This window comes from Pteropus alecto, unplaced genomic scaffold (assembly GCF_000325575.1).
Source record: "Pteropus alecto unplaced genomic scaffold, ASM32557v1 scaffold65, whole genome shotgun sequence".
Classification (NCBI taxonomy): Eukaryota; Metazoa; Chordata; class Mammalia; order Chiroptera; family Pteropodidae; genus Pteropus; species Pteropus alecto.
The window spans coordinates 27,084-45,434 of record NW_006439191.1 but is presented as its reverse complement, the minus strand read 5'-3'; the positions used below and the strand labels follow the sequence as shown (position 1 = coordinate 45,434).

The window sequence follows — 18,351 nt, the reverse complement described above, 5'->3', positions numbered from 1 at the left end:
ATAAAAATGTAATAATATTTAGAGACATATTTTCAGAGTTAGGAAGTCCTTAACTAAGACTGGGAACCCAAAAGTTATAAATCGAAAGACGAAAGGATTTTAATATAAATGTAAATAAGAAAATATTTTTCAATAGTTGCAACAAACACGTTAAAGCAAACTACAGTCTGTAAGAAAATATTTAGAACATATGTTATATGCAATGAGTTAATATCCCTAATATAGAAGTGCTTCAAACATGAATAAGAAATGATTAAACGTGAGGAATGGCTTTGAATAGAAAGTTGACAGATTAAGTAAAAATTGCCAATAGACATATGAAAAGATGCTCAGGCTAAATATTAGAAGTGACTGTTTGTTGCATTATAGGCTCTGTGCTCACTCACACCTAGGATTGGTCCCTCTCCTCAGAGCCCCAGCTCTGGCCTAGAGTTTGGTCTTCTCCCTTCCTGCTCTTGGTGGTAAAGGAAACCTATGCCAGTCAGCTGATGGTATATTACTCACCCCTGTTGGGGGCATAAATAATTAAGTCCCCCACATAATTAAGAGTTAAGTATATGCATCGATTAGAATTTCTCAGAGATTGGTGTAAGAACAACCTGTATTAGGTTCACCTGGGCGCATATTAAAAATGGAAATTCCTGGCTCCGTCCCACACCTATGCAAGCAGAACTGCCGAGGATGAGGTGTTAGAATCTGCGATTTAGCAAATCCTGCAGGTAATTTTATGCAGCCTGAAATTTTAAAGCTCTATCATGAAGGACGGTCTAGGAAAAATATACACCAAAATGTCAACTGTGGTATTTTTATAGATAGTAGAAAATCAGAGAATTTTTGCTTTCTTCTTTGTGTTTTGCTGCATTATTTGAACATTATACAACAGCATGTACTATCTTTCTGGGAGGAAAAAATAACTAAAATAAAAGAATTTTCTTAAAAAAAATGACCTGAGTCACAACTCAGTTACATTAGACTCTGGTGTTTACGTGTTGGTCTTTCCAGCTACAAAACCTTCTGCCTTTTAGATTTTTATCACTTAGGGAAGCGTATTGACAGATAGTTCATTTGAGTTGGAAAGTGTGATCAAATAAAAATTTTAACATAATTAATTACTTATTTCAGGTTTTCAAACTTGATTCTTCTGATACAGCAGATATTGACAATAATATTTTTGAGAAGGAGATGGAGAAAGATGTTAAAATTCCAAAAAGTCAGAGTAAGTGTTATTATTAAATTTAATAAAAATGATTCATTAACATAGAAGGCAAACCAGACCAATATGACCTTTATTTCTTTAAAAACATTTTTGACTAATGATAGTTTGTCATTGTACTATTTATTTTTTCCTCATGTGCCTATTTAAAATTTGTATAGTTTTAATACGTGTTATATTACAGTATATTCATGTATAGTTATGTTATATAAGTACCAGGGCTTATATAGCCCTTTTAGTTTATAAATGACCATTAATATCTCACAGGGACCAAGTAGATATTACAGGTGGAAATTAATATTGTGTGAGAAACAACAGATATCATTTTTAATCTTAATTAAAAAATATTTTTCTAAATCAAATAGAATATTTGCAGGATTGTAATGAAAGAAGACTGAGATTATTCTGTTACATTAAAAATATTGTTCTCCCCAGACTTCGACTGGCAGTGGATTATCTTAGATGGTCCAGTGGACACCTTTTGGGTAGAAAGTCTAAACTCCATGCTGGATGACACTAGAACACTGTGCCTAGCAAACAGTGAGAGAATAGCTCTAACTAATAAAATAAGAGTGATTTTTGAAGTGGACAGTCTCTCTCACGCCAGTCCCACCACTGTTAGCCGATGTGCAATGGTCTATATGGTAAGGTTTCAAAATCCAATTGCTCAACTAAAGAAATGCATTGTTTAGGATAATAACTAGTCATTATCTATAGCATTTTTATATTTATTCTGTCATTCCCTCCGGATCCAACAGAGCAATCCCAGTATTTAAAAGTTCCATGTCCCCTAACGCCTCCTCACCCAGGAATGAATGCGCATGTCATTATTACTGTTGTTAATACCACTTAGTAATCGAAACGTCAGTATTTTCCACAACTGTAAGGAGTATTTTTCCAGTGGAGGAAAGATTGCCCTGACGTCTTTTCATACCAACCCCACGCCTCTTAGAACTTGTGCAACACGTTACCGAGGGAGCGGTGAGAAGACAGAAGACTCAACGAGGAATAACTGCTGTGTATCCCTGAAATCATTAGCCACAACTGGCCCTATGCTCTAATCTACTTAATTCGATGTAATGAATAAAGCTAAGTATAGCGCTGATTTTCTGGGTAAGCGGTTTCTTACCACGTGCGCATGGCCTCAGCTCTCCTCTCTAGACATAATCCCCAAGTGCTTGTTGTCTCGTAGGACCACGGTTAAAAATCACAAGTATCTCAGAGAAGGATAATTCGTTAAGCTTTTTTGATCACTTGCCCTTTAATGAATGATCATTTTAAACCGTATTCCGCAGGCGGGCAGTGGTGAACTAAAGAGATAGTGTAGGAAAGTAGGTGGACACTATTTATTTACAAAAAAAAAAAATTGTCTGGTGCTTTTCATTATTAGGATCCCGTTGATCTGGGATGGGAGCCTTATATTAAGTCATGGCTTTTGAAAACTTCTAAAATTATGAGTCAATCCGGAGTGGAGTATCTTGAATTCATGATTAAAAATAGCGTCAAAGATGGACTGCAGTTTGTAAAGAAATATCAGAAATTTCAGCCATTTCCTGTACAGGACATAACAATCATTATGACTCTCTGCAGAATTCTCGATGCTTTCTTTGAATTCATGGATAAAAATGGAGGCTTTGGACAACGTGAGTTTTTCCTCCCTAAGTCATACTAACGATATCGTGTCTTAGCTAGTCAATGCCAATTGTTTACCACGTTCTATTAGATTTTATAAAAGAAAGGAAAGCCAGGAATTTTCAGTCTATTTGAACCAACAGTAGACATGTACATGGAACAAACTAGAAAGCATTTATAGAGGAGCATGTTCATCAAGTAAATTAATATCATGCATAAGTGTTGAAGGGTCGCAGGAAAAATGAGTCTAAAGAATCCTCAGAGGGTGTCTAGTAGGAAAGAATGTTTTTGCTATGTTTTAAAAACTCTTAGAGATAGAAATAGTAGGGGAAAAAATCTGTTCAGAATCCGAGGTGTAAATTGTAATCATACAAAGGCATAAACCTGGTAAACGGTAAAACATCTGTAAGGAATGATCAAAAGATTAAGGAAACAGTGTAGCATTATGGCTAAGGAAGGCACGGTGTCTGGAGTAAGGATGCCTACATTTAAACGCTGCTTCTCTGGTTGCCTATGAGATGGCAAATTAGCACAGGCTCCAACTCTCTCTCCAAAACCCAATTTTGGCTCCACGAAACTAAAAAATTTTGAGAAATCCCAAGGACGACAAAATGGTTAAAGTCCCAGCGTGGGGGAAAACAGCAATCCTAAGCAGAAAAGAGCTGGGTACCAAGAACGGGAGATGAAGTAGGGGAGAACACTTAGGTCGGCCCTTCTCCTCCTCATGGCTCCTGAAAGGGCTGTTGTCTTTCCCTTCGCCAGTCAGCACAGCATAGCACAGCTAGTGGCAGCAACAAAATGTCACGTTCACCATGCCGTGAAGCCCGACTAGGTTAGGGAGCAGGTCAGACATATTTCCTCCTACTGCCAACCCCCTTTACATCTTAAAGCCTAATGATTAAGCGGGGGACCACACTTGAAAAAGAGCAGTACCAGGCTAGATAGAAATTGTTAGCACACAACTTCTCTGCCTTGAAGAGCATCTACCCCCTTCCCAGATGCACATTCCCAAATTATCAGAAGGGCAAGCCAAGGAACGGGAGCCGTTAGGAGGTACAGCGAGGTTAGGACTGAAAAAAAGTAATAGTTAAAATTAAGAACATAATAAATGGGTTGCATGATGGCGTGGCTGGCTGAATAACAAATTTTTTAAGTTTAAATTTTTTAATATTTTAATATTTAAATAGTACATATTTATATAAAAGACCATAATGAAATGCATCAACAGCTAATGATTATTATCTGTGGATGGTAAAATTATGGATGATTGTTATTTTCTTCTGTATGCTTCTCTTTATCTCTACATATTTTACAAAAAGGAAGAATGAATAATCATTCTCTGTGCTTCTCTGTGGAATGGATGACTTAGAAATGGTGGGCAATGAGGGTTGGGAGGGAGACCACTATAGTCTGCCTAAAGTTGACCCATTTGTTGTTTGTTTGCATAAATTTCTTATTCGAAAGCATATAGGTTTGTTTTTTTTTTAATGCTTCATTTTATTAAGACCGATTTATTATTTAGTTTGTAATGTGTACCATCTTTAGAAGTAGTCATCTGAATGTGTAAAGGTTCTATTTTGGAACAATCGGATATACGAAAAAGTCACCAGAATAGAATGAAGAACTAAAGTATGCAGATTCATGCTTCAAATAAATAAGGATCAGTTCAGACAATGGAAGGTATATTCTCTGCTCCTCTTTTCTTAGAAAAGTAACTCACTTTGGCCAGATAAGATACTCTAAGATACTGTATGTGAAACGAAGATGTTTTCCTATGACAATTCACAAACTAAACAATGTTAAAAGTTAAACCTCACTGAATTTTAGGTCTGTTGTTGATTGTGGGAAAATACTCTTTCCTTTTTAAGGTGAAGATTTGAAGAACATTTCAACTGAGGAGAAAAATTCTCCACATTCAAAAATTTCTGTCAAATTCAAGGATAAAGAAAAGAGGTCAGTTACATTCATTCAACAGATGTGTTTTAGTACCTACTAGGTGCCAGACACTCAAATAGGCACAGGTTTACCTGTCAATAAATCAGTGCTTTGATGACTTTAGAACATCAAAATCCACTTAAATTTATTTTATTCCAGCTTAGTGTCCTTGTATATCTAATACAAGAGCAGCAGATTTTATGCTGTTACATGCAGAAAAGGAATACATTTGTCCAGACTCTGTGCATATTTGAGAAAGAAACGAAATTGGCATGAATATATTTCATGAATCTGCAGTTTATGACCTGAGAAATATTGAACCAGTTATTAAGTATTTTTGAGCTTTGATTTTTCTCTTTCATAAAACTGGAAGAATAATGTGATGTACTAGATATGTAGAATAGTGCCTGATGCATAGTATGTGCTCAATAAATCATAGCTAGAAATTATTAACTCTATAATTCTGCCATTTCGTAGGACAGGAGTGTCACTGTTGATGCCTTCCTTCCTACATCTCATTGTTACTAAGTCCCTGAGGCATTCATGTCACATTTGCTTTTAAGTGATAGAACATTCTACATATCGTTTTTACACTACCTGTCAACTCTGCCTTCACATTCATTTGTATACATCTCGCTTACCAGCATTCTAGCTCAAACCTTCACTGTTGCCCAGTTGTTTTCCCCAGATCTTCCAGTCTATTCTCAACATGACAACCATATATTATTTTTAACTTATATAGCGACTAGCCATAAAAGAATATTTATAAAATACGTGTAAGGTAGAAATAACAATACACAAATATTCATATACACATTATTTAGTTATAGGAAAAAAACCATCAATTTATCTTTGAAGTCCCCTGTCAACTATCTAGGTTTTATGGCATCCTGTCACCTGTGATAACTACGACCCTGGATGTTTGTTTTTAATATATTCCCAAACAATATATTTTTCAACTTTGCATATTTTTGAACTTGAATGGAATCATTCTCTATGTTCTTCTGTGTCTCACATTTGTGTTCAATGTTGTGTTCCTATGATTAATCTATTGTTCCTTTCAGGCTTCTTTGCTCATTTTCACTGCTAATAGTCCATTGTATAAATATATCACAATTTATTTATCCATTGATAAAAATGTAGTTTTTTTTTCCATTTTTGTTATTACAAATACTACTGTGATTAATATGCTTGTCCACATCTCCTCGTATTTATGTGCAAGAGTTTGATTTTTTTAACATAAATTAGAGTGTTTCTTTTCATAGCCATTTAATGACTTCCCATTACACTCAGAATAGAAGGAAAAAAGCCTTGGGACAGCTTTAAAAGCCTCTACACAGCTCCCAGATTCATCTCTACTAACTAGACGTGTGCTTCAATGACACTTTTATTTTTTTCCAGTTCCTCAAACTAACCATGATCCTTTGGTCTCATGATCTTGGCACATGTATTCTTTCTGCTCAGATGCTCTTCCTCTTACATTTTGCCAAACCCCACTCATTCTTCAGGTCTCAGTTTAACTGGTTCTTCTTCAAAGAGGCCCTCCCTGACTCCCACAGTCTAAATTAGTTATCTCTATTACTATTATCCTTCGTGTTATGTTTGACTCTGTTCTTTACACTTAGCATGGTTTAGTATTCATTTTCTTGTCCTGGAAATAAGGGATCATGTTGGTTTTGTTCAGAGTAACTAATATATAGTAGGAATTCAATAAATATTTGCTGAATAAGCTATTACACATGACCAGAAATTTCAAACAGAATTATACATGTGCATTGTACATTAATGGTCACCAATAAATTTCAGCTCAGTGATATATTTTTAGGATTTTTATAATTCATAAATTATTTTATGATAATGCTAAATCCTGAACTGTTTACAATGTCTTTATATCAGGCCCAAACCTTTTGCTTGGCTCCATCCCCTGCAGTCTTTTCACTGTAGAATTTCTGGGTCCCGCAGACCAGGGCAACCAGGGTCGACCCAGACATGAGAGAAGATTCTCCCCAGATTCACATTACCTGGCTTTAGCCTGGTTGGACTCAGTCAGCCATTAGGATTTGGTTAAGAGGAGGACAAAGCGACTCTTCACTTACGTCTTTCTTCATAAAATGGAGAATTATCAGATCCTCTCCCAAAAGACAGGCAAACTCTCAGCTAATAAATTAACCTAAAATAAAAGTGAATCATATGTACAAAGAAGTAAAATAAAAATTGGCTACAAATCTCTTATACAGATGGTATTTTTAAAAAATTTACATAATTTACCAAAGGAAAATTACCCGTTAACTCTAAAACTTTTATGCCAACACTTAACCATATTGTAATTTTTAATAATGAAACTTTGACAAGATATTGAAATAAATTACTGAATGCTTTCTAAAAATTTAAAACTTAATCCTTCTACATTTGTCTACCCCAGGTCTAAAAATACATGGTATCTGGAGAAATATCCTGATAAATTAAACGTAATGATTCAAAAGCTTTTCGTGTTTGCATTTACTTGGGCTTTCGGAGGGACTTTAAAGCGTGAAGACGAACATGAAAATGACATCCTGTTGTATTCAAGTTTTGAGCCTGATTCTCTTGCAAGAGTAACCTATGACTTTGACAACCTTGTTCATCAGTTGTTTGAAAGCAATACACAAGTAGGTAAGTTCTGGGTAGGAGGAGTCGTAATTATGCTTGCGTTAGAGTATTAATTTGTAACTATGATTGGGCTTACATTGATTAGCCCCTCCTTTTAAAATGTGAAGATTAAAGGTAAAAGAGGATTGATAAGTACACTCTCAACACCCTTTCTCCAATGAAAAGAGGCTGAAGAAAATTAGATTCTTGATTGATTCTTGTTGCTACAAAAAGCCATAACTCGAGGAAGGCAGAACAAAAATAAAGCCTTGGAACTATGAGCTCAGCTAAGCGGAGCCCATCAGCTGTATAGCTAGATCTGTATTATACTTATGATCATGTAGCAGAAACTTCTGTAAAAAATTATATTTTCATATTTATTTTTTGAAACAATAATATTTTCTAAGTTATTTTTAATGCCTTAGATTTCTTTAATATTTGTGTTATTTTGAAGCAGTTCTAACAAGTATGATCTATTTAATACTTAGAAACAGTAAACTTTCTCAATTAGCTATTACTAATTAAAGGAACTTTGAACAGATAAGGAGATCATTGATGCAGATATCAAAAGGAGAAATATATTAAACATGAATGTATCTGTTAAATAAAAATGAGAACTAAACACATCATCAAAAATACAAATCCTACTGGTTTATCTGATGTAACTCTTAATCGTTTGAAGTTATTTGTAAAAGCTCCATTTAAGACATCTGTATTGCAAAGTTTTTACTTATTTCTTATGGAAATTAACTTTTAATATCAAAGACACTTAGTATTTATATACAAAGGAACATTATTCATCTGTAAAAAGTAAGGAAATCCCTGCAATTTGTGGCAATAGGATGGACCTTAAGGGCATTATGCTAATTGAAGTAAGTAAATCAGACTGAGAAAGACAGATACTGTGTGATCTCACTTACACAATCTAAAGAAGCCAGGTTCAGAAACAATACAATGGTGGGTGGTCGCAGGCGCTGGGGGAGGAGGGGGAATGAGGAGATGTGGATCTAAAAGTACAAACTTCCAGCTGCACAAAAGTACAGCAGGGAGACTGTAAACAGTAATACTATGCTGTATATTAGGAAGCTGCTAAGGGAATAACTGTCTTAACTATTCTCTCACACATAAAAAAGTAATTATGTGAGTGATGGAAATGTTGACTAGCCCTACCGTGATCATCATTTCACAATAACTGTGTATCACATCATCGTATTTTCCACTTTAAACTTATGCAATATTATTTATCATTTATGTCTCAATAAAGCTCGAAAAATAAAATATTTTTAAATCAATAATACCAAGAGCTGGCATAGAGGCATAGTAACAGGAACTTTTATCTGTTGCTAATTATAAAGTCAAAAGATAACAGCCACACTGGAAAGCAGTATGACAGTTTCTTAAAATATTAAATATGCACTTATTCTCTGACTCAACGTTTCACCTCTAGATATTTATCCTGGAGAAACGAAAACTTATATTCACACCAAAACCTATGCACAAATATTTATGGCGGCATTATTCATAATTGAAAAAAAATCAGTAACAACTCAAATGTTTTTTAATGAACAAATGGGCAAACAAGTTTTGATACGTCTACACGATGGAATATTACTCAGCAATAAAAAGGAATGAACTGTTGATGAATGAGGAATAATGTGGATGAAACTTAAACGCATTATGCTAAGTGAAAAAACTCAGTTTCAAAAAGTTACATATTCTATGATTGAGTTTATACAACATTCTGGAAAAAGCAAAAGAGTGTAATAGAGAACAGATCAGTGGTTGTCCGAGGCTAGGGTTGATAGAAGAGCCTGAATACAGAGAGAATCCTTTAAGGGTTTAGAATTGTTCTGTATCCTGTCTATTAAGGTGATTACAAGAATACATGCATGTGGTAAAAAAAAAAAAACCAAACAAACAAACGAAAAAAACCTCAGAATTGTGTACACAAAAAAGGTGAATTTTACTATATGTAGAAATTTTATAAATAATTCAGAGAAATATGTCAAATATTAACACTGTTGTCTTTATAACATGAAACCATGGCTAAATTCTTTTGCTTTTATATATATTATTCTGTATTTTTCAGAATCTATTATGAAACTTTATTACTTTTATAATAGAAAAGTAAATGTAATTTTCAAATACATATCAAAGTTCTCTAAGGTATTGGTTTGACCACAACCAGTATGTTATTGGTGTTTGATAATATCTAACAATGGTAATGCAGACCTTCTGGATAAGATTTTAAAGGATATTAGATCATGATTCACATCTCTTTCTGGATATAAAAAAGACAAAAAGTTAATAAAACATTGATTTTATACAATTAAAGATTAGAAGAAAAGAAAGATAGGTTCGTTTTATATATTTGGATATACCATTGGTGAATAGTTGTTATTTCTGGTTTAACAGTCAAATCTTTCATATTGAGATCATATCATGAGTGAAACATTCCATAAATGAACCTCGTTCTTACTTGAATTTATTTATTTATCCTTTTTTAAAAATCATTTTCAAATGTAGGCATTAACCTACCAACTGGCAAACATTCTATCTTTGGGTATTTTGTGGATATACAGACATGTGAATTCATACCATGGTCAGAATTACTTCCTAACATTCAGACGCTAATTCAAAGAGGTAAGAGTAATTATAAGAATCATACTCTAACTTCTCTAAAATATTGGGAATACTTTATGTATATAAGTAGTTATGTCAGTAACTTTGAGGACTGATATATTCCAAGTTTGTGTAGGAACCAGTTTAAATATATGTTTACAAAACATGCCTTTAAAATTATCTTTGAATATTGCTTTCTGAGAAAGTTGGAATGTATTTATTTGATTGAGTCGCCTGTAAATTATAAAACAAATTCATTGAAAGTCTTACTAACAAAAATATTTATTTTCATTAGCTCTCATTTAAAGGAGAAAAGGGAGAGGATTGCTTTTAAAATAGCAAAAACATATATGTAAGAACTACATTTGATTGTAAAGGGAAGTCTTAATTAGAAAAGAATAATCAGAGTTTGATGAATGTCCATATATGTTATATTGTTTTTATTCTCAATCTTCTACCGTTATATAGAAAAAAAAGATGTAGAAAATTGTTGTACTTTGAGAACTTGGTTGAAGTTTGAGGCAGGAACTTAATAATCAAGCTTATGGAGATTTCTTGCAACTATAAGAAATCCAATGAACGCAAAATGAATTAAATTGCTTTGAGGTCAGGTTTTTCTCATCAAATAATTTCGAAGTTTGGTTTTTAGACTTTTGACAGAAACAACCAGAGCTATTGGAATCCTAAAGCATCCAGGGAGTTCTAATTCTAATTTCAGTTAGAAGTACCAAGCTTCTATTATATGATATTTGTCACAGTAAATATTAGTGAGCGATCACATTTATTTAAAACCTCCGAATTGTATATCATATATTAGTGCTAACATTGCGTCATTTTTTTGAAGTATGTGTTATTTTTCAATTACAGTTGACATAAGATATTATGTTAGTCTCAGTTGTACAAGACAGTGATTAGACATTTATATAATTTACAAAGTGATCACTCCAATAAACCCAGTGCCCATCTGACACCGTACATAGTTATTACGGTACTACTATATTCCCCATGCTATACTCTACATCTCCATGTCTATCTTGTAACTACCAATTTGTACCTCTTAATCCTTCCACCATCACCCATCTTCCCAACCTTTCACTATCCAGCAACCATCAAAATGTTCTTTGTATCTATGAGCTTGTTTCGGTTTTGTTTGTTTATTTATCCTGTTCTCTAGATTCTACATATAAGTGAAATCATATGGCATTTGTCTTTGTCTGACTTACTCCACTCAGCTCAAAGCCCTCTAAGTTCATCCATGTTGTTGCAGATGGCAAGATTTCATTCTTTTTTATGGCTGAGTAATATTCCATTGTTTATATGTATCACTTCTTTATCTATTCATCCACTGATGGAAATCCAAGTGGCCTCCATATCTTGGCTATTATAAGTAATGCTGTAAAGAACGTATGGATGCACATGTCCCTTTGAAGTAGTGTTTTGGTTTTCTCTGCCATTTCCTGGGCTTGTATATCTATTTCCTTCACCAGGTTAAAGAAGTTTTCCGTCATCCCTTCTTCAGATAGATTTTCAATTCCTTGCTCTCTTTTTCTGTTAACCCCTATGATGTGAATATTGATACACTTGAGGTTGTCCCAGAGGCCCCTTAAATCATCCTCATTTTTTTTTGGATTCTTTTTTTCTTGTTGCTATTCTGACTGGGTGTTTTCTGCTACCTTATCCTCCAAATTGCTGATTCAGTCCTCTGCTTCATCTAATCTGCTGTTGATCCCTTCTAATGTATTCTCCATTTCATTTATTGTATTCTTCATTTCCGACTCTTTCTTTTTTATGTTTTCTATCTCCATTTTCATTTTTATCTTTAACTTTTATCATCATATAGAAAAAATATAACTGAATATCAGTGCATATAACTCAGAGTCTTTTTGTACCACTCCTAAGGGAATTTGGTATTTTCTTCAAATCTAAGATAAATCCATCACTGGAGCACCAGTAAAAAATGTGTGATTTAGTATTCATCAAATAAAATAATATTAATCACAAAAAAAATTCTTTACTAATGTAGAAGTATCTTTAAAATACACTAAATTTTTAAAAATTGCAGACCAGTATACACAGTATGGGAACTAAGCAACTAGGATATAGAGATGAGAAAGAGACTAACTGTTCATTGCATACCTTTATGTACTTTTATGTACCATGTGAATGTATTAGCTCTTCAGTTTTTAATTTTAAAAAAGAGTGGTAAAAGATGAGGAAGTGAGGCTATGTTGTGTGTACCCCTTCTGAGAGTTTTGGCTGTGTAATGGTGGAAAAAATTGGGGTGGTATTTATAGGAAACTGTGAGCTCAAGGGGCACTGTTTTAGTTTTGGGGTGTGGGTGTATTTTATTTATTTTAATAACAAAAATGTCTATTTAATGTGATTCGAACAATAAAAGGATTGAGATACTAGCACATATATGTTTGTACAATGGAAAATTCCAGTACGAAGGAAGAGACAGATAATGATAGGGGAAGAAGTATTACCCAAGAAGTGAAGTTCTTTAAAAAAAAAAATTGTCGGAAGCTTTGGCAGGAGAGCTACTTTCTTCGTTTTTACTGGAGGAAAGAAAGAGATGCTTGCATTGCGTATGACAGCAGATTCATAGGTTTGGTGGTGAGAAAGTCAGAGAGTTTACATATAGTGCACTTAAGAATATGGGTGGTGAGTCCACTAGCTGGGAGTGGGAATGAAAGGGACAATTTCTGATATCATCAGAGACCCCAAGGCACTTGCAACAATTTGGTTTCTCCATGTATGTTTAAATCGCTTAATAATGTACAGACTTCTTCAGAAAGTATCTAGTACCTAAAAGATTAGGTTACTATTATTGATAGATTTTTTTCAATTTTTTAAAATAATTTTTTTAACCTAGGAACTTCAATACTAGCTGATCCTCAAGGATCCGGTGAAAACATCTTGAAGATAACAGAATGTGGAGAGAACATTAATCACATTGCAACCCGAGACACAGTGTGCCTCTCTTTCCTCATCAGCCTTCTTCTAAAGAATTCCTGCCCTGTACTTCTCACAGGTATTAAAAGCATTGAAAGAAGGACAATTTCAGAGTTAGGAGGTGGCTTAGTAATTATTTAGTCTGTTTTATTTTATAAAACAGAAAAAAAAAAACCTGAAAGCTTTAGTGACTATATTGATATATTTTCCTACCAGCAGTATAGGAATACCCATTTCTCCACATATTTGTCCATACAGGACACCGTTAGTCTTTTTCATCCTTTCATTACCTTCAAGACAAACTCCAGAAGCAAAACTACTGGATTAATATACATATGGCCTCCACAGCCTGTGGGCTAAGATCCTTAGAAGACGACTGATGGTAGTAATATTGAATAGCTTAATTAAATTCAACTAATTTAAAGAAAAAAAAAACTGGCTGATTTAGAAAAAAAAAAATGTACACACGTAATTCTTCAAGCAATGCTAAAATTTTTCAGTCCTTTACCATTAACAAAGGAGTAATTCAGTACAGCTCCCATGCTTTCTTTTGTTCTTTTTTTAAAATTAAATTTATCGGGACAACATTGGTTAATAAATCCTTCTCTTTCTTAACGTTTATTTCAACCCTTTCGGTTTCTTTTCCAGTTCCCTAAGGCGTGTTGTCGCCTTTCACTAGCAGCAGCAATCACTGTCCCAGTTCTACACTCAAAGTATTCAGGCAAAATGAAATCGGAGCTTAGAGACGGCCCATACTGTGCGACCAACTTGGTCGGAGGAAATTCTTATTTTTACTTAATATTTGGTGAATTGTAAAGTCGTGCCTCCTTGTTCTGCTGCAATAAATAGTTTATTTAAAATTGCCCCCACAGACTGTGCTGGTAAATTTTTCAGGAAAATTAATTTCACGTCACAGTTCCACTGTGCTATCAGCAAAAAGTTTTGCGATAGGCTTAAATGAACATGAGATAAAAAATAATGGTTAACTTCTAATCTATTATTTTGTGAGAGACATAAATAATTTAAATAATTTGAGAGGTTTTCACATTAACTACTCGGTTGATCCACGTTTAACCACATATTTTTTAAAAAAAGAAGAGCAAAAACATACTTTTCATGTGATTTTCAAATGAAAGAAAATGTTATTGGGCCATTGTAATATGTTAGCACCTCTTCATTTTCTTGCATGTAAATCTAATCTAAGGTATCTTTTTTCTCCCTTAGGAGACTCTGGTGTTGGGAAAACCATAACCATTAATCAAGTGCTTGAAAAGTTAGAGGGCTCAGGTGGATTTGACGTGAAATATGGGTCAATTTTAGGAGAAGTCCTATTATATCATGAAATTAAAAAATCAAGGTAGTATATATTAAACTTTAAAATTTATTTGTTTAGAAAAAGTTTGCTTTAATATCTAAATGTGCCTTGTTTTAAAAAGCAAACCTGTTATATAAAAATGCAGAAATATTCAAAAGAGGAGTTAAGAACAAAATCTTTACTTCTCCAGAGTATTAACAACTAGATTAATTCCCTAAATGAGAAATTAATATTTATTTTAAATATAACTAAATTTAAATCTTCAATTCTTTTTTCTACCTAACAAAGTACAGTTGTATTTTCCTTCCTGAAGAAATGCACCTAAAACATATTAATAGTGTTGCATACACATAGTTTTGTTGCCCTAGAAATATATTTCCTTCTTATTGAATGTATAAATATATGAAGAACTTTGTCATTCTGTGTCTCTTCCTAAAGAAAAAACTAAAGGAAAAGAAATCTAAATTGTGCAAATGAAAAGTATAAAACTTTAAAATTAATGCTCATTCTGTTAAAATATTAGAGAAACCTGCCTTTGTTCACAATGAATCAGAAGACGGGATTGTGGAGGGGCGCGCCCAGATCTCACCCTTCCTCTGATCATGAGACTCATTTATCCAGCTGCCTACGTCACGTATATACTATATGACATATACTGTGTGAGATATATTAGATATCTCGTGAATGTCTCAACATTAACATAACCGAAACATAATTCTTGATTTCTTTTCCCAAACTTTTCTTCCTCCACTGTTTCTCACTGCAATAAATGAGACCCAGTAATTCAAGGTTGAACCCTAGAACTCATCCTTGAATTCCCCCTTTCGTTTTACCAGTCATCGCCAGTAGCCCATCTGATTCCTCCCAATCTCTGTCCCCCCATTTAACCCCAGCCCACGGCCAATCTTCCGTTAGTCATATCTGTTCTGTCTTCGCCATACACCTTGAATGCCTCTACATCTCGTCAATGTCACTTTTAATCCAGGCCACCATGATTTACATCTTACACTAACGATTTTGAAATAGAATCCTACTACGCTTAAATAAGGCCTTAAAAAAAATCAGAGAAATAATTTTTGAAACATTTAGTAAAATAAGAACCATTTCTTGTCTAAATTGTTATGATCGTAAATAATAGAATGTGAAAATTTTTTGTACTATATGTTCAATATTTAAACTGAAGTGGATTTTAGCCATAAAGAAAGATAACATAAGGGGGAAAAAAAACATGTGAAGACCAAAATAAAGGTGAATGGGGCTTTTATTGAGTGATGCATTTTATAAAGGAACAAGCAAGTTAATAGCTTACTTTCCAAAGAAAAGACCCAATAGCCTGGCATCCTAGGAATTTGCCCAGTTTGGTTTTCTAGCTCATATTTTTTAAATTTAGGTGTCAGTTCTAATGGTGATACTAATTTTATTACTGTAACAGTGTGGACAGGAAAAAAATGTATTTGTTTCCTTATAGAAGATAGAAGTAAAATCAACCACGCACTGATAGTCTCATTTTATTCTGTTCATACGGCTACTAAGGTAAATAAGATAATTTTAAATTCTTAAAATATTTCATTCCAATAGCCTGAAACAGAACATCAGCATCTTGCTTTCTGAAACTCATAAGACAGCAACTGGAAGTCTGGGTATGTAATACAGCAGTTTCAAAACCTTCCTCTCTCAACCATATGCATATCATTACATACCGTCAGAAATCCCACAACGAAAATTTCAATTGATGGTTTAAAATAAAGTCCCGAAAAAAAAATCCATTACCCTCTCAAACTCTTCTACCCTACTCAAAAGCTAGGATAGTTCTGGTAGAGGGGTCTTATTTGTTTACCTGACGGTGGCTACTCCGGCTTATCAGTGGAACCTTAGACTAAGTCAAGAAGTCACCGAAGGTGGTATCTGTCTATTCTGTCCTTTAATGCTTTTAGAAATAACGCAATTCTCAGATCAGACTCTGCAGTAGAAACACACCTGGAGCTTCAAGAGCTTCAGCCCTGAAAATTCGGAATCAGTAATTTGGGAGCCAAAACTCGACTTCTCAAGAGGGAACGATGAGGTGGCCCAGAGACGGCCATACAAAGGGAAAGGGAGCCTGGCCACGAGATCCCCTCCAGGAGAATTTTCTGGTTTGGGTTTTGTTTTTTCCCCCTTTTACGTTTGTTATAGCACCATCCCAGATAACCCGAGTGACCCTCAGTCAGACAGTGTGTCCTAATTTCGATGTCTTTGGCGGACACACTGCGTGCTGCGTTCAGATCGTTCATGTGTAATTTCATTATTAATACAGTATATTACAAATCAAAATATTTTTCCAGAATAAAAAGTTATAGGCGTCTGTCGTGCATAGATGAGTAGAGGCATCTTCGAGCTTTCGTACTGTTACATTTGGCTATAGTTCCAAAGAGATACTGTTTTCCATGTAAAAGTAAAGAAATATCTGGGAATGTTTCAGAGTTAGTATCCCTTCTCTCACTGAATTGTCCTCAGAGAAATTTCCTTAAAATGGCAACGAGATAGTAAAATTGTGTGATTTTCACTTTTCTTAATACCTTAAAGCAAAACTGTTTTGAAAGTGTTCTAAATTTGTTTTTCTTTCCATGCTTGGCATCTTAGATAAGATTATTAAAAAGCCAGAAGTTAAAGTTGATGAAAGTTCATTTAAAAATAATAATAAAGGGATTATAGTCTCTACGATAAATTTTAGCATCAAAATAACAGCCGCTCAAGCCAAGGAGATGATCCTCAAGAATTTAATAAGGAGAACTAAAGACATTCTTGGAGCACCAAAAAGCAACAGGGTAAAATGCCTCACATACTTGTTGATGATCAGCTTATCCTACTCGTGATAAAGTGACTTATTTGAATTAATACTAATAGACAGAAAAAGATAAGTATAGTATACACTCCTGAATGTTACTATAAATGCACTTTAAAATGGAAATTTTGGTTTTCAAATCGATATCATTCAGTTTCTAACTTAAAGAATTATACTGATTCAGAATTACGAAAGCCAAAAGAAGCTACTGGAATCTGAATTAAATGTGAGCAGAGAAGAAGACTGGAAAACGAGTTAGATGCCAATTGTTTTGTTACTGTGTGTTTTACCACGTTTTCTTCCTCTGAGCACGGCTTGGGAAACGTATGGTATCCACAGCCTCAGAGAAAGTCATCAAAACAGCCTTGTTATAAGTCGGACAACTACTTTCTTGAAATGGTGTTGGCCATTCCTTATTCTTATCCTGTCTGCCTGGCACATTATTAACTGTACGGTTGTTAAACCAAACCCTCTGTCACAATCGAAACTTACAATCAGTGATTTCAGTTCAGTACCATATAATATGCTTAGGCCCTAAGTCAAGAGATGTGCAGGGGTCCGTCTTAAGAAAATGACATGGAGTCCTTCAGAAACCCCGAGTTTAACCCTTGTGGCTGTCAATTTTAAGAACTGGTAAGAATTTGCTTTAAATTTCCTTAATATTGACTGAAGATTTAGATAAATTTGGTGGATCTTTGCCTAATTAGGTACATTTTAGAAATTTTGAAAAGGATAGTAATTGTTCAACCTAATTATACAAATGAAAAATGTAGGCAAGAGAAATTTTGGTCCAATCAGTTTGTCTATAATCATCCACCTTGTAATACAAAAGGGAAGAAATGGTATTGACAGTTATACAAATGAGGTAATTAGGTAATTCAAAATAAATGACTATTTGTATTTTTTAAATTTTCATTCACTCTACAAAAATAAATATAATCTAAGGGGGCTAATGCACACAGAGATTACAATCAGTGCATTTCAATGCATAATATTATCAAAGGTGGAAAGTAGCACAGGTTTAAAAACTGGAAACGTGTCTGAATTTTCTGCTGGTTGTTCATGACAACAGCATCTGCACCAGAATTTTAAAACTCTAGTTCCAGATGACAGTCTTATTCCTACCCACGACACATACGAAATAAATACCTAACCACCTAAAACATTGCCTTGCCGATAGTAGGCACTCAACAAGTAAATGTTGAATGAATAATAACCATGTTTGTTCCT

At 34.1% G+C, this 18,351-nt stretch overlaps 1 protein-coding gene across 1 annotated transcript in view; it reads left to right on the top strand.

Annotated features, from left to right (window-relative positions):
* DNAH14 (dynein axonemal heavy chain 14) overlaps positions 1 to 18,351 on the top strand; it is a 150,563-nt gene that overhangs the window by 107,489 nt on the left and 24,723 nt on the right. Inside the window, exons 37-46 of the mRNA XM_006916239.1 lie at positions 1,123 to 1,216; positions 1,649 to 1,857; positions 2,604 to 2,856; positions 4,714 to 4,798; positions 7,203 to 7,432; positions 9,935 to 10,051; positions 12,906 to 13,064; positions 14,210 to 14,345; positions 15,879 to 15,940; positions 16,920 to 17,104. Of these exons, the coding sequence (XP_006916301.1) occupies positions 1,123 to 1,216; positions 1,649 to 1,857; positions 2,604 to 2,856; positions 4,714 to 4,798; positions 7,203 to 7,432; positions 9,935 to 10,051; positions 12,906 to 13,064; positions 14,210 to 14,345; positions 15,879 to 15,940; positions 16,920 to 17,104 (1,530 nt within the window). The remainder of the gene's footprint in view (positions 1 to 1,122; positions 1,217 to 1,648; positions 1,858 to 2,603; positions 2,857 to 4,713; positions 4,799 to 7,202; positions 7,433 to 9,934; positions 10,052 to 12,905; positions 13,065 to 14,209; positions 14,346 to 15,878; positions 15,941 to 16,919; positions 17,105 to 18,351) is intronic.